Genomic DNA, 17002 nt, shown 5'->3' on the forward strand with positions numbered 1-17002 from the left:
GGAAGCAGCAAGCGCATCAACCTCTGAGCAAACGAATGGTAAACGTACAGAGAAAGAGGATGAGAACTAGGAATGCTCAAGTCAAGGGTATTCACTGCACGTTACCGTTACTGGTGTATATATAATCCAACATCTGTCTGTCTGTATGTCTGTCCACTTTTCACGAGAGAACTACTTAACAGATTTAGATTTCGAGTTTTTTTCTAGAATTTGCTTGAACATTTTGGTTGATTTTGCGACTTCTCTCAACACACTAAGAATCATAGTTCACTTGTGCAAATCTGAGGGAGAAGCAGTGGGCTGAGGGGAGGGTGGTGGGGCCTTCCTCACTTACGCGACAGCCTCGGGGCGTATCGTACATCTGCTTAGCTAGCAAACAAGAGAAATACTTAATGTTTTTTGTGGATTTTGCGACCTCTCTTATTGCTCTAAGAGTCATAGTTAGCTTTTAAGAGAACTATATTCCCAGTAATCCGGGACAGAAGTTGCAGGCCGAAGGGGTGGGGAATGAGTGACGTCTGGAGTGGGGAGTCAGTCTGCCTCTGGGTTTTGGAGTGTAACTTGCCTCTGCTTAGCTAGCGATACGTTTTTGTTTATTGATTTTTAAAGTGTGTCCTGTTTCAATACTACGCGGGCAAAAGGCAATGACAAGGCCTCACTTCCATTCAGCAGAACTGAATCTCTATGTGATCCCGATTAATTAATTTCCTCACTTACTGCTCAAGGTACAGAAACACAAAAATAAATTAATAAATAAAAGTACCTGTGAACTGCTTGTTGTAGAAATGTGCAACATAAAATCAAAAGCCTGAAGTTCACTCCTCAGCATCGACTCTTTTGTGATTCTTAGGAGGTCGTTTGGTTCTCACACTTCATATCGTGTGAATACAGAAACAATATTAATGTACAATCTGAAATGCTTATTATGGAGAGGCTCTGTATAAAACCACAATGCTGATGAGTTACTCCACGGCACCAACTCATTCTGTGAACCTGAAGGAGTCGTTTCACCACTTACTATTCATACTGTAGTAATCTGAAAACAATATTAATATTCATTGTGGAAATGGCATTACATAAAATTTACGAGTCTGCTGGTTCACCCTCCAGCTCAGACTGTCTGTGAGATCCTGAGGGACTCTTTCCGTCACTCCACATTTGTGCTGTAGAAACATCAAAATGATTAAAACTTACCTGAAGAGCAGATATTGTTTGAAAGGCGCTATATATGATGACAAGGCTGCCCAGCACTGACTCCTTGGGTGATTCTCTGGTATCCTTCATTTATTTCGTCATGTGAAGGGCTGACCACTGACCAGATGCTCTTTGCCTCTGCACACTTCTGTTAGTACTCAATACTGTCTCTTCCAATATTGTAACAATTTTTAATTGTCTGAATTAATTGTTATCAAAAAACAGGGACTGCTGATATTCTTGATACTTTAGCTGTGCTTATTATATCCTAATTTAGGACTTTTTTTTCGTAGCCACATCTTTCAACGTTTGGCCTCTAATTTATTCACCGCTGTTTTCTTTATTCCATGGATTTGCCTGCTGCAGAGTTTGAGGTGCTGCAGCTGCCCCTTGCTTTCAGGAGAAAATAAAACTGGAGACGCCCGTGACTGCTGAACACACATGATAACCACTTACATGGAAAAAAGAGAAGAGGAATGCTTACAAGGACCGGCTCGCCAACCCTTTCCCCAAAACACTCGAAACCACAAAATAACAGCCTTGCCTTCTCTGCCTGCGGCCTTTCCAAATTTATACTTGGACACGGAGGTCAGTGCCCCTTCTAAGCCCGCCTTCATTTCTGGGCACTATAAAGCTGAGCTAAACGATTGGCACTTTGCATAAGGTAGCTTTGCGTCAAAGAGAGAACAGGACAACAGCTGTCAAGATGGATAATGCCACGTACTCGTGCCCGTCCGATTATATCCCCTTAAACGGAAACAAGCCACAAGAAAACCGGCCGGGTGCCACTGTGGTCAACATGGGCCCCACCGCTCCCCCACCGAAGGATTACCTGATCTGGTCGATTTGCAACACCCTCTATGTGAACTTCTGCTGCTTGGGCTTTCTAGCACTCATCTATTCAGTGAAGGTAAGGCTGGTTTGACCGTGATAAATGTGCTCTCAGGGAGGGCGTGCTGGTAATGCCAAGTGTTGTCCACGTCAGAAAGGAGATGTGAAGTGTGGCTAACCAGTTATATTTCCACAAGGAAACTGGTTCAGCTGATGGCACTGAAGTGTAGAAATGTGGGATATGATTATACTGAAACTGTAAAGGGTAGGATGGTGAAAGGCACTATATAAAATTATTCTCTAGTGCTAAATTTCTCAGTGTGGAACCTTGGAAATTATTATTACTATACCAGTAATGCACTGCCTGTGGCCAGGCATATCTAAAATCAGAAGGCTGCTTATTCAGTGTCCAGCATGAACGTGCTCAGTCATTTCATCTCTCATTGTGAAACAATTCTAATCTGCCAGTAATGTGCTCACAGGGAAAGGTGCCAAATAAAAGACAGCCACTTTATCACTGAATGCTCACAATCGAGAAGCATGGAAGCCTGTAAAGGTCTCAGTGTAGAAAGGCGCTATACACAATCAGAAATTAATCACCAACTCTGACTCCTTTTATGACCCCTGAGGCAGCCATTCCACCTGCTAGTGTGCACATTGTGGAAACACGCAAACGTGGACCTGTAAAGTTCTCCTTCAGGAAAGGAGCCATATAAATGTACAGACGCCAAGGGGGTATCTTCACCTTTGAGTGATCACATTGATGAAATATGGAAATGATTTTAGCAGACCTGTATTAGGTGGCGCAGTGGGTAGCGCTGCTGCCTCGTAGTTAGGAGACCTGGGTTCGCTTCCTGGGTTCTCCCTGCGTGGAGTTTGCATGTTCTCACCGTGTCTGCGTGGGTTTCCTCCCACAGTCCAAAGACATGCAGGTTAGGTGGATTGGCTATTCTAAATTGCCCCTAGTGTGTGTGGGTGTGTGTGTGTGCCCTGCAGTGGGTTGGCACCCTGCCCGGTGTTTGTTTCCTGCCTTGCGCCCTGTGTTGGCTGGGATTGGCTCCAGCAGACCCCCGTGACCCTGTAGTTAGGATATAGCGGGTTGGATGATGGATGGATGGATGTATTAGGCTCATCGTGAAAAGGTGCTACATAAAATCACAAGGTTACTGGTCCACTGTGTTATCCTAATGGAGTCATTTCAGCTCCACTTACTCACTTGAGAGTAGAACTCACAACAGGATATGAAAGTAGTTCTCACTGAGGAGATGTGCTTTATAAATTTGCTGCCCTGCTGATTCAGACACCAGCACTGACTTCCTATGTGACCCTAAGGGGGCAACTTCATCTCTCTGAGTGATCACATCGATAAAATATGGAAATAATTTTAGTGGGCCTGTAAAGGGCTTGTGGTATAGAGGGTCCACAGCGCTCTCAGCAAGGGCCAGTTTTTAAATAAATAATCACCGCGCTCGCGGCTTCGTGAGGGGGCGTAGCAGTTGTAGCAAGCCGCAGGGCGATCTGCGGTGTGGGCGTTTCTCACCTAATGCACAGGTGAGGGACTGCCCACATCCGTGATTGTTCGCGTGGCTAATGTGCTGCAGCTGCTATGGCCCCTCGCTGTATAAAAGAAGCGTGAGTCGGTTGGAAGAGGGAAGAAGAACAGAGAGAATCAGAATCACGCAGCAGCATCACAACTCTGAAGATAAAAAGCTTCCTCGCCATATGTGATTTTTTTTCTCCTAGCTTTCCATTGTTTGACTGAGTTCCTCATTGTTTTACAATTCCACATATTATTAACGTATCAAATTATTCATTTAGCGTTGGTGATTTTGATGCACTGCATATTTCGAGTATCCATATCTTTGGATCAAAATCTCTTTCTCATTCAATACAATACAATACACAATACAATTTATTTTTGTATAGCCCAAAATCACACAAGAAGTGACACACTTGGCTTTAACAGGCCCTGCCTCTTGACAGCCCCCCAGCCTTGACTCTCTAAAAAGACGAGGAAAAACTCCCAAAAAAAACTCTTGTTGGGAAAAAATGGAAGAAACCTTTGGAAAGGCAGTTCAAAAAGAGACCCCTTTCCAGGTAGGTTGGGTGTGCAGTGGGTGTCAAAAAAAGGGGGTAAATACAGTACAATACACAGAACAGAACACAAGTAATCCTCAATACAATATAATAGTGCAATAGAAATATTACAAGTATAGATCACAATTCAACAGTAAATGATATCACAGAATACAATTTGGATTTGTTTACAGTCCAGGAGAGCTTGGCCATCAAGCTGCTTCCCCCGATTGGCCATTCCACAGCTGAGTCAGTGCTTGGCCAGCTAATCTGATGAAAGGACCCCTTTACCCGATGATTCCTGCGATCCTCCATCAGGGATGACTAATCTTTAGGCTGGCAAAACACCTTGGCAGGTGGGCAGTGGCACCAAGTGCCACATTTGAGTACCGAGAAAAGAAACAGAATAGGTGAGGGTTAGTAACAAATTATAACTATCATGTTCCTTATGTTTTAGTGCTAATGACTAACAACAGAGATGAAGTCTGTAAAGTTAATCAGCAGCTCTAGGCAGGGTGTGCTAAACTGAATTAGTGAGCCTTCAGCTGGGATTTGAAAGCTGAGACCGAAGGGGCATCTCCTATAGTAGCAGGCAGACCACTCCACAGTTTAGGGGTCCTGTCACTAAAAGCTCGACCTCCCACTGTTATTTTATTAATCCTTGGAATCCTAAGTAGACCGGCATCTTGAGATATTAATGTGCGCTCTGGTTTGTAAGTCATGATAAGTTCAGACAAGTAAGCCGGACCTTGGCCATTTAAGGCTTTATATGTTCAAAGGAGGATTTTGAAGTCTGTCCTAAACTTAACTTAAATCACAAGGTTGCCATTCCACTCTCCAGAGCTGACCCCCAGTGGTCTCCTGATGGAGTCATTTTTACCTCCACTTACATTGTAGAACATAAAAACAATTTGACTGGGTCTGAGCACTGCATACTCTGTAAAGGTGCTACTGTATATAAAAGCACAGGCTGTTACTCCCTGTCTGTGAAGATCTCTTTTCACCACTCACTGTTTACATTGTAGAAACATGGCGGTAAATGTGCTGTGCCTCTATGATGTGATAAAAGGCAATCAATATATAAAAATCACATCATCATTGGCTCCCTGTGTGATTCACTCTTCACATTACACAAAATTAAAATGTCGGTAAAATGTTTATTGTGGATGGTGGTTTGAACACAGGCACCGTCTGTCTGGGTCACACTAATGGAGGTTACTTCACCTTTCAGGGCTCATAATGCTAAATTCCTTAATTAATTCTGTTAAACTCCTCACTGCGGACAGATGCTAAGAGGCCAGTACAGACTCTCGATACAATCCTGAGGGGTTTGTTTCATGCCTCAGTGTCCACTGTCGAAAGGCACCATATAAGTCACCAGGCAGCATTGAAGTTACCACTTTAACTTTTACTGTTCTTCTAGTGGAGATGCAAAAACAAGGACTTGAACACTTCATCTGTGTAAGTCAATCTGGATGAACGTGTCATCTAAATAAATTAAAGCTAAATACAAACGTCTACACCATCAGTCGATCTTCATTTGATAAAGCACAGCTGAAAAGGGAACAACACCTCAGGACACTGGAAAGAGGCAAATAGACAACAGGAAGTTCCAGAGAGAATGAAAAAACTCAAACAAATGAAGATCTGCTGTCTGTCCGTGCTTTGTCTCATCTGGCAGAGTTTATCGGTCACCAGCCAGACGCTCGATTTCACATTATAACTTTATAAAGCCTCAAACCTGCCATTACCTTATTGAATTAGCACAGCATCAGATTACAGCAGCAGCACTGCCAGCTCAGCACTCCGTCTCTGTGCACTTCGCTGTGCAATTTGCCTGTTTCTCTGTGACACCAAACTTCTCCCCCAAAAAACTGAGTGTTTCTACATGAGGACGCAGTGATAAGGCATCAGGGTGTGAAGAACAAACGGGTCTATAAGAAGGGCCAGCCTTTAACAGAGCCTGTACCCACCACACCAGCTTGTGACCTGGTCAGGGCAAAGAGGACCTTTCTCATTTTGACATTGCAAGTTCTCGCCTTAAAGTACAGATTAGAACATAAATAGGAAATATAAAATGGGAACTTCAGAGGTGTAATAATGCACACTTAAATATATACATATATACTGTACATATATAATATGTTATATTTATTTTTATTATTGTTGTTATTATTATTATTATATATAATACATTATATATCCCTGATTAGTTCACTGGATGACTGACAAAGAAATATTTGGCCATTTACAGGCAGCTTAAAAAAAATTCACAAATGCGTCAATTTCATAGTTCTAAGGCGCAGAAAAATCTAAACTCATCAAAAAGTAAATTTAATTATGAAAAAATTAGACAATATAACAATAATGTTTCACATTTATTAGTTGGAAAGGGCCAGTGGCTTCAGAATAACAGATAGTAACAAGTCTGACGTTGAGTCAGCAGCCTTGTGGTTCGAGTCTTGCTTTTTCCTTTGACATAACCTTGATATTATGTATGCTGCACGCAAAAATACATGCAGAAGAATAATTATCAACACTATATAAGTCACATAATCATTAATTACAATGTTGTACTACAAAATTATCTTATTATTTAAAAAATACGGTTCATATTTTAAAAGAACTTAACAATTTTCACACCATTCTGTCTTCCCTGATTGGTTCACTGAATGACAAAGAAATATTTGGCTGACACAGCCCTATCTGTTTTTTGTGTATTAAGTTGTGCAATTATTTTATATTATTTACTGTCTGGAAACAAAATAAAATCTTTTTTTTTTTTTTTAATTTTACATTACCATTTTCAGTATTCCATAATGTAAACTGATTTAATTACAAATGCCCCATAAGAAATCATGGTCACTCCAGTTAAAAAGGCTGTCAACAGTACTGTAGAAATGTCTCCATTTTATTACTTTATGTGCCTTTATGAAAATTGTGTTATCTGCTCCATGACAGAATGGAAATAGCTTGCTGAAAACAATTCTTTAAAAGCAGAATATCTATCTATCTATCTATCTATTTTATAGAGCCTTTCATTTCTTTCTATCTATCTATATACTGTATATGCAATATATATATATATATATATATATATATATATATATATATATATATATATATACATGCATTTTTTAAGGAAAAAAGTTCTAAAGGTTTTTTCCATGCTGAAAAGGAAAGGAGGTCAAAGACGCAACATTTTGGCTTTATAGTCTTTATCAGGGGTATCAAAACGTTATGTTTTTAACCTCCTTTCCTTTCAGGATGAAAAAAACCTTTATAATTTTCTTTTCCCTTTCCTCGCACATCGACACAGCCCTACCATTATACATATATATACAATACAATGTGTAGATCTGATCGTAATCTGATTAATTTATTGCCTACCAGGCATAACGCGTTTGGTCAGTCGGCCAGTGCACACATCCGCCACTTCCTCTCAGTTGCGAGAAGCAGAACATATACATGTTATACAGCACCTGCCAAATAATCCAAAGAGTGCAAGCAAAACATATCCATGTTATATGGTACCTGACACATAATACAAAGAGTACACGGCACGTGCAACTGAGAGGATGTGACGTATGTCTGCCGGCTGGCCGACCATCCACACGCATTACCTGGTAGGTAACCACCTAAATATCAGACTGTGATCAGCCCTATGCAGGTAATACTCCGATCTGCACCTTGTCAGATAAACAAACCAGCCACCGTGGCTTTGTTCGAACCCCGTAAGGGGAAGCAGACGTGCGTATGCCCGATGAGCCCCGTAAAACACGTGTCATGTACTCTTTGTATCATTTGTCAGGCGCTGTATCACATACGATACAGTATAATAAAACCCTAAGTTCTGTGGTTCTATCTGTGAGCAATCTGATTGGACAGTTTGGCTTTGATGTGATTCATTCTTTTGGAAAGAGGACGTGTGAGTGTGAGATGCCTGAAGAAGAGTAAAGACGCACGCTGAGAGAGGCAACTATAAAAGTGGACAAGAGGTGAGAAAGGCACCTCAAATATAATGAAAGTGTATGAGATGCAGGCTTTACAGGAATGCGTTCAAGAAAGGGAGCATCGGTTAAGAGCCGTTTACACAGCTAACACAGAGGAAAGATGATGAAGATACACGTAGGGCAAGAGGTAGCAAATATTTTTTAATTATTCATAATATCAATATCTATATATACTGTATATAGTCATACATATGCACATGCACACCCACACTATAGTTAAATATATAAATATACAGTATATACATCCAGTAAATATTTTGTGTGCTTGTGTACATTGTATATATTTTAATATGTAAACTGTACATACAGTGGACTCATAAAGTGTTCAGATCCCTTTACTTTCTACACACAAACTGAAATCTCTCATCCATAAAACTGTTCAGACCCTTAATTCAGTTCTATATGGAAGCCCCCTTGGCAGCAATTGCACCTTTGAATCTTCTCTGGTAAGTCTCTACCAGCTTTGCTCAGATGCATTTGGGCTTAGATTTGGCTGGCGTGACATTGTGAATTGTAGGACCTTAGAATCACAGGTACATGTGGACCTTTCTAAACGGTGTCCCGTCAGTTCAGCTTGCCACTGATGGACTCCAACCAAGTCCTAGGCACATTTCAGGGAGAATCAAATCTAACAGGATGATCTGAGTACCATGGCAAGGGGTCTGAATACTTAAATGAATGAGTTTTGAGTTCTTAATAAAAGTGCAAACTCTTCTGAATAATGTATTTACTTTGTGGGTTATTGAATGTTGATTGATAAGCAAAAATGGAAAATTCATTTGATTAAAATGAATTTTACTACACTATAAAGTATGTAAACAGTGAAGGGGTCTGTATATATATAGACAGTACACAGTATTGTGAGTGCTAACTGACCCCATTAACGGCGTGTCCTGCATGCATTACAAATAGGACATTGAGAACACGGCATCCTGAGAAGATCCATGGGTTTATTTTTTTTAAAAGTTTACATAAAAATACCCTGATTTAAATGTAGGGAACTCTATAAAATAGCTTTCCAAGAATGTCTAGAGAGCTTTTAATTATGTCCTGAGCACATCGTTCTCTAAGAGCTGTCTATTTTATTGATTTTGTGACTTGTGTACATTATAAGGTTTGCACCTCAAATCCTTCATAGCCATTTGAGTATAAGGTTGTTTTCAGATAGTGGAAGGGAAGCACAAAGTGATGGTAGTTTGTGTCATTTACTTTTCTTATTGGAAGTGTTTCATGGCTGTTCTGTATGACACAATTTCACTTGTGAAAATGACAGAGGACATGGTGGTGCAGTGGTTAGCGGTGGTGCCTTGTGGATCCTTCGTCCTCTGTTAAGGGTCGGTTTCCTTTTCTCTTTGGGTGCTCATTTTCTTCTCACATTCCAGAGAGGGTGGGGTCAGGCTTTACTAAATATGTCCCTTGTGTGTGAATAGGCTGGCACCCTGACTGGGGTTGGTACTTGCTATGTGCCTAGTGCCAGTGGCCTACCCCAATGATCTTGAACTGAGTTAAGCAGTTTTTGAGAACTCCGTATCAATAGCAGACAAACTGACTACCATCATTTCACATCGCACCCGCTAATAATGTGCACAGAGCCGTGATGCTTTAAATTTTTTTTATTATGACATTTCATAACATTCTCAAAACAATTTCAAGTCGCTGAGTGGCAGAGCCTGTCCCAGCAACAATGGGAACGGGCAGAAAGCAACTCCAGACCGAGTGTCAGTAAAGGCGCAGTGCTCAGTATATTTAGTCAACGCAAAAAGTCGTCTCCAACCAGCCAATCAAGTGTCTGCATCGTAGTGTATACTGTACACAGTTATGGGAGCAAACACTTAAAAGGCCAGGACTTGGCATCTAAGCAGCTTTCACTGTGCTGTGGTTGCTGGTGACAGATGTGGTGCTCACACATTATATTCCCTAGAGATTACAGAGAAAGGGTCTCTGGACTAAAAAAACAGCAGAAATTCTCTATATGAAGACAGAGCAGAGGTGATGGACCAGACTCCTTCATGTTAGGCAAAAAGCCACAAATATTCAATTTACAGCTGCTTACGACCGTGGTGTGCAGAAGGGTGGATATTGAAGAAGATGGGCTACAGCGGACATGTGGTCACTAAAACTGGAAGTTTGAAAATTAAGACAAATCTTAATTTAATCTAACACAAAAATATTTTTGAGGCTGTGCGTGTGTTTTATTCTATTTATACCACCATTGTATATTACAGAACATATAATTACCTTACATTAAACAAACATTTTAAAAAAGAAAATTACAAAGTAGGCACACAGACGTCTTCCTAAATTTTGAAAAAGAAGGAAAAGTGGCTTGTTTAGCTTGGAACTTCCAACTGTCAAGGAAGAAAAAAAAAAGATCTTCCTTTTTTAGGAGTATTCCAACAATGTTTTAATATCTAGTCGACATTAAGACAAGAAAAGCAATGTGTTGCCTGAAATGAGCAGCCTTCTTGCTCGTGTCGACCAAATTCAGTGTATTTTTATTAGAACATGTTATAGCCAGTAATTTTCACAAGCACTCTCCCTCTTTTCCTGGTTTAGCCTGTGGTGGCTTTGGTGCTTATTTTAGAGCAATGATCTCAGTGTTTTAATCCACCCAAATTCAAAGCAGCTCAGGAAGCCATGAAGAAGTAGGGCAGACCTTAGTCCTGACTCCATTGCACACTCCCATCAGCGCCCTTTGATGTGTTTGAGCTTCTGTAAAAATGTGAACTTTCCACCTGGGAATAAATAAAGTGCTATCTATCTATCTATCTATCTATCTATCTATCTATCTATCTATCTATCTATCTATCTATCTATCTATCTATCTATCTATCTATCATATAGTGCTTTTCTATCTATCTATCTATCTATCTATCTATCTATCTATCTATCTATCTATCTATCTATCTATCTATCATATAGTGCTTTCTCATCTATCTATCTATCTATCTATCTATCTATCTATCTATCTATCTATCTATCTATGTGTCATATAGTGCTTTCTCATCTATCTATCTATCTATCTATCTATCTATCTATCTATCTATCTATCTATCTATCTATCTATCATATAGTGCCATTCTATCTATCTATCTATCTATCTATCTATCTATCTATCTATCTATCTATTATATAGTGCTTTTCTATCTATCTATCTATCTATCTATCTATCTATCTATTATATAGTGCTTTTCTATCTATCTATCTATCTATCTATCTATCTATCTATCTATCTATCTATCTATCTATCTATCTATCTATCTATCTATCGTATCTATTCTATCTATCTATCTATCTATCTATCTATCTATGTGTCATATAGTGCTTTCTCATCTATCTATCTATCTATCTATCTATAGTGCCTTACATATCTATCTATCTATCTATCTATCTATCTATCTATCTATCTATCTATCATATCTATCTATCTATCTATCTATCTATCTATCTATCTATGTGTCATACAGTGCTTTCTCATCTATCTATCTATCTATCTATCTATCTATCTATCTATCTATCTATCTATCTGTCTATCTATCTAGCATATGGTGCTTTTCCTATCTATAATATATAGATATATTATAATATATCTATATATATCTATAATTAAAATATAACATAAAATAACAGAAAATAACAAATAATCTGTTTGTGCGGGCATACATAGTCAGTCAGAAGGTTACTAAGATGAAATGGATCTTTAATAACGTTAAATGTCTTCGATTGCTGGAAGCTTCTTGACTAGCAGCTTCTGGGGCAAAGTTTACTCTCCTCAGCCACCTCAAGAAGTGAAGTCTATTAAGAGAGACCTTCTGTAATACTAAACCAACACACACACACACACACACACTCAAAATTTAAAAGTGGACACTCTTTACACAGGTTCATTCCTAACTGTAGTTGATGCATGTTCTGTACTTCCTATTTTCCTTTTCTGTTTTCCTTAAATCTACAATGATTTTTTTTTTGTATTAAGGTACAAATTATTTTCCTCACACCACCCCACCAACTTCTGCACCTTCAACCCATAGGCTGTTTCATCATTATTAGTGATCAGACAAACTTGATGATATACAGATAGATAGATAGATAGATAGATAGATAGATAGATAGATAGATAGAGTCTCTTGGATTTGGAATTCTATGTAAATATAGTTAACACCAAATATCCTGTGGGATACAGCTGTTATAATGGAGTAGGGGGGTGCTTACCCTGTGGTCTGCATGTGGATCCCAATGCCCCAGTGCAGTAATGAGGACACTGTGCTGTAAAAAGTCATCTAGTGGATAAAACAGCATCATAATGGAGCATCTCTTTGCCTTGTCACTCTAAGGTGAACTCATCAATATTTATGAGTGAGGCGGAGCCTTCAACCAAAATGCAGCGGTGTGTAAAGAAGAAGCTGTAATGCAAGTTTCAGAACAAACTGAAACTGAACAATTAGCTGAAACAAGCAATAGTGATGAGATTGTAAATTGGTCATCAGACATTCACACAAATAGTGATACTAATGCATATGACATTTTATGACTGAACTGCCATGACAGGTCTGTAGAATTTGATCGCCTGAAGAATTACTGTGGTGTAAATAGCTGTGTAGCAAGAAAAGCAAAATGACTGCAATCAATTAGAAGGACAAGAAAGACATCAACATCCATAGTGCAGTAACTGCCAATGCTTGAGTCAAAGGGAGTGTGGAGATCACTAAGCCATGCGCTATGGTAGACCTCAATAATAAAAGAATCTTGTCATTTGCAAATATCAGGCATGGATATTCTACCCACTCGTGCAAACAATAAAAAAAATAATATGAAAAGTGCGCAAAGAAACACGCCATTACACTTCTGATTGCAATGTTGAGCTTTGTGTTATAGAGACTGTTTCCTAACATATCACACAAAAGACGTATACTAAATTTACATCCATACAGCAGTGGACACTAGACAGACTTTTCCAACTGTACCAATGTTGACATTTTGGTGTTTTCAGGACTCTGTTACATATAATAGCATTTTTTCTTGCTGAAAAAGCTTAAAACTTTTGACTTGTTTTTACAGGAGTAAATGTAACATTAAGGAGGTTAACACCTCATAAATCTATATTTAAGATGCTGAAGATGTCAATCCCTAAAAATTTGATGAATCTAAAAAGAATGGTTCAAAAGTAATGACTTATGGAATACTGACATTTTAGTAGCACCCATTTTTACAGCGTAATTAGGACTGCACACCCTTTTTAATGCCCCCATTTCTTATAAAATAGTACCATAAATACTCGCATATAAGTCAGGTCTTGAAACTAGAAAAATCGATCATAAAATCAGACCCCATCTTATACGCCTGTTCAAAAATGCAACACTTAATTTTTTTTTTTTTTACATCTTCTTGCTTCCTCCAATCTTGCATCAGTTTCTCAGACACATCGAATTTTGCTACAGCAGTGCAGTTACTATTTAAAACCAGCTTCATATTTTCTTCTGACCTAACGCTCCATCGCAGATAAGGGATGCTCTTACAATAAAGGTGTATGAGGGTGTGAGATACAAAAAACACTAAACAGTGCAAACGTCACTTTGGAATAGTTTGGGTATCAACGTGTGGTCACGTAAGCACAATACACTGGAAAAAAAAGACCATGTCCTCCGTGGTTACTCTCTCAGGTGGGTGTTAGCATATCATAATCTCTTGGACCAATAGCGTGAGTTTTCCACATTCGACTTATATGAACGACATTATAAAACACCAGAAATTATACTGTAATATCAAGCCCCAACTTATCTGCAGGAGAACTTATGTGCGAGTATATACGGTAAACATACACACCTATAGTTTTGCACACTTGTTATTGGGTACAATGTCATTATTTGTATCAAGTGTGAAGCAAACCAGAGATGGTCAGTCAGAAACATTTTCTAAAACCTGCTGATCTGACACAGATTGATTCTGCTGCTAAAATCTGTTGACTTGGGTGTGCGGCAGTCAACCAGCCTCTTGGAGGGTCTTCACTTGGATCAGTTTACAGAGTTGGGGAAAGTAAGCCCAGGCGGTGCTATCTTAGATCCCAAATGACTGGCGTGAGGCAGGACTGGCAACATAAACGTACAGGCAGGCAGTGCATGAGGATGATGAGAGCACATTGAAGGGGCCATAGAAGACTGAGGTAGTGGTAGTAGCAGCAGTTTTGGAGAAGAAGCCAACGGTTCTGAGCACAGAATAACCCTTAGGAAGAAATGTTCCTTATCTTCCACTTCAAAAAATTAATTTTAGTGAATTTTACATTTCTTAAATGTTAAGTCACAATTTGTTTTTAATATATGAGCTGCTCCCCTTCTTATTGGTGGGATTTTTAAGTCAGATAGATCTTTTATCAGTTATTCCTCCTCTCATCCCGCAGGACAACACCATAATTTGAGCACCTTTGCCTATTTATTGGCCAGATGCACCACTTCCCAGTTAGCAGTTCTCTTTTCCTCTCATCTCTGTCCCTGCCATGCCTTCAGTAAGTTATCACTTTACACACGTTCTCTTATGTTGCAGCCTTGTGCTAAAATCATTACATTTAATTTATTCATCTCATGAAACAACACTCAATAGAAGCATGTTTGCCAGCGATTCCAGCATGGAGTCTTCTTGCATCTTGAGAAGTTCACACACTTTGAAATTCACCTATGTAGATCCTTTCAAGCTCAGTCAGTTTGGATGGAGACCGCCAGTGGACCGCCAGCTGTTTTCAGGTCTTTCCAGAGATGTTCAATAGGGTTCAGCTCCAGGCTCTGGATGGGCCACTTAAGCCCATTCACAGAATTCTCCACTCACGTGATGCCTTTGCTTTGTGCTAAGGAATATTCTGGTGGAAGTTAAACACTGAGGTCCACAGCGCTCTGGAACTGGATCTTCTTAGGGGTACCTCCCTACTTTACTCCATCTTTCCCATAACCCTGACTAGTCCCTACAAGTGAAAATAATCCCACAGAATGATTCTGTCACCACCACACTCCACCACTGGAATGGTACTGCGCAGATGATGAGTGGTGCCATGTTCGCTCCAGTCATGATACTTAGAATTTAGGCCAAACTGTTAAATCCTGGTTTCATTAGATCAGAGAATCTTAATTCTAATATTTTGGGAGTTGTTCAGGTGCATTGTTGTAAACTCCATGCTGGCTTTCTTGTGTCATCGGGCCACTTTTCCATTAAGTCTAGATCAGTGGAGTGTTATAATGATGGTTGTCCTTCTGGAAATTTTTCCCATCTCCATATAGGTTTTCTGAAGCTCAACCAGAGTGCCAATTGAGTTCTTAATAAGCCCCTTCTCCCCACTATTGCTCAGTTTGACCAAGAAGAGTTGTGGTTGTCCCAAACTTATTTATGAATTATGGAGGCTTTTAATGCTGCAAGAAGTTTTTTGTAGCCTTTCCGAGATTTGTGCCTCCACACAAATCTGTCACTAAGCTCTGCAGCCAATTCATTCAAACTCACAGCCTGGTTTTTGTTCAGTTGTAGACCTTCTATAGACACGTGGGCGCCTTTCCTAATCCTGTCCTGTCAATTGAATTAACCGATGGACACCAAAGAAGCTGCAGAAACATCACAGCGATGATCGATAGAATAAGACGTTCCTCAGCCTGATTTCAAGTATCATAGCAAAGGGTCTGAATACTTCTGTCAATGGGATATTTCATTTTTCTAGTTTTAATTTACAGTATTTGCAAACATTTCTAAAATTCTGTTTTCGATATTTCATTCTGGGGCACTGAGTGTTGCTTGTTGTGGGAAAAAAAATATTTAAATGATTTCAGCACAAAGCAGCAACATAACAAACTATGAAAAAGTGATGAGGCCTGAACACATTCTGAAGACACTGTGCACACTCTTTTCAAAATTTTACTTATGCTATACATCTTGTTTTTTTTTTATGTTTTCTGTTCTGTAGGCCAGAGATCAGAAGGTGCTTGGTGACTTAAAAGCTGCCCATAACTATTCAGACAAGGCCAAGTGGTACAACATCTTAGCTTCAGGATGGAACACGTTGATACCACTGCTGATCATTGTGCTCATTGTCACTGGAATAGTCCATCTCGCCAACGCCAAGGGGTCTTACGACTTCTTCGGAGATGACGGCTATGACAACTTTGGGAAACTTTTTGGGAAGTAACCCCCCTTCTTCTCCTTCTGCTTCAAGAAGAATTCCTTCAGTCTTTGTAATATGCAGCTTCATCAGAAAATTGGAACTAATCGAGGCACACCAACGGACCCCTTGAGGCCTTTTCACAGACAGGTCCAAAGTAATGTAAAAGGACTAATAAATCACCTCCAGTGTGCCCATTTCCTGCTGTTGAAGTCGCCATCAAACATCTTCATTCCTTCAGTTTAGTGTGCTGTGCAGTGATAGACCAGTTTGATTTTAGTGGATTACATATATTTAATAGATATGATACCTCTGTTTGAACTATGCATAACTTTTTCAATTTGTTTATTATTATGTGTATTTTGTTAATGGTTATTTTATATTAATCAGTATTTATGCACTGTTCGTCTGTCACATTATTTGAATAAATAATTGAACTATTTTCTGTGTCAGCGTTTAAAAGTAAGTGGATTATTTTTATTGGAAGATAACCATTTATAATCCAGCCAGTTGCACTGAAACTTCATAATGTTTCATATATATAATGTTTCACAGGATAAAATTCAATTGAAATTATTAATCATCTTTACATTTTATCTTGGGCAAAATAAAGTCTATCTATCTATCTATCTATCTATCTATCTATCTATCTATCTATCTATCTATCTATCTATCTATCTATCTATCTATCTACACTATATTGTGGTTCAGTTGCTGTTGTTCCCAATTGCTTCCACTTTGTTATAATACCACTAACAGT

The 17002-nt window shown here is 39.2% G+C and overlaps 1 protein-coding gene across 1 annotated transcript; it reads left to right on the forward strand.

Moving 5' to 3' along the window:
- Positions 1-1841: 1841 nt before the first annotated feature.
- On the forward strand, positions 1842-16683 carry ifitm5 (interferon induced transmembrane protein 5). Its single transcript, XM_039744680.1, has 2 exons — positions 1842-2104; positions 16048-16683. Exons 1-2 carry the CDS (start codon positions 1901-1903, stop codon positions 16267-16269), a joined length of 426 nt encoding a protein of 141 aa, XP_039600614.1. The 5' UTR covers positions 1842-1900; the 3' UTR covers positions 16270-16683.
- Positions 16684-17002: the final 319 nt, after the last annotated feature.

The sequence above is a fragment of the Polypterus senegalus genome, chromosome 1 (assembly GCF_016835505.1).
Source record: "Polypterus senegalus isolate Bchr_013 chromosome 1, ASM1683550v1, whole genome shotgun sequence".
NCBI classification, from domain to species: Eukaryota; Metazoa; Chordata; class Cladistia; order Polypteriformes; family Polypteridae; genus Polypterus; species Polypterus senegalus.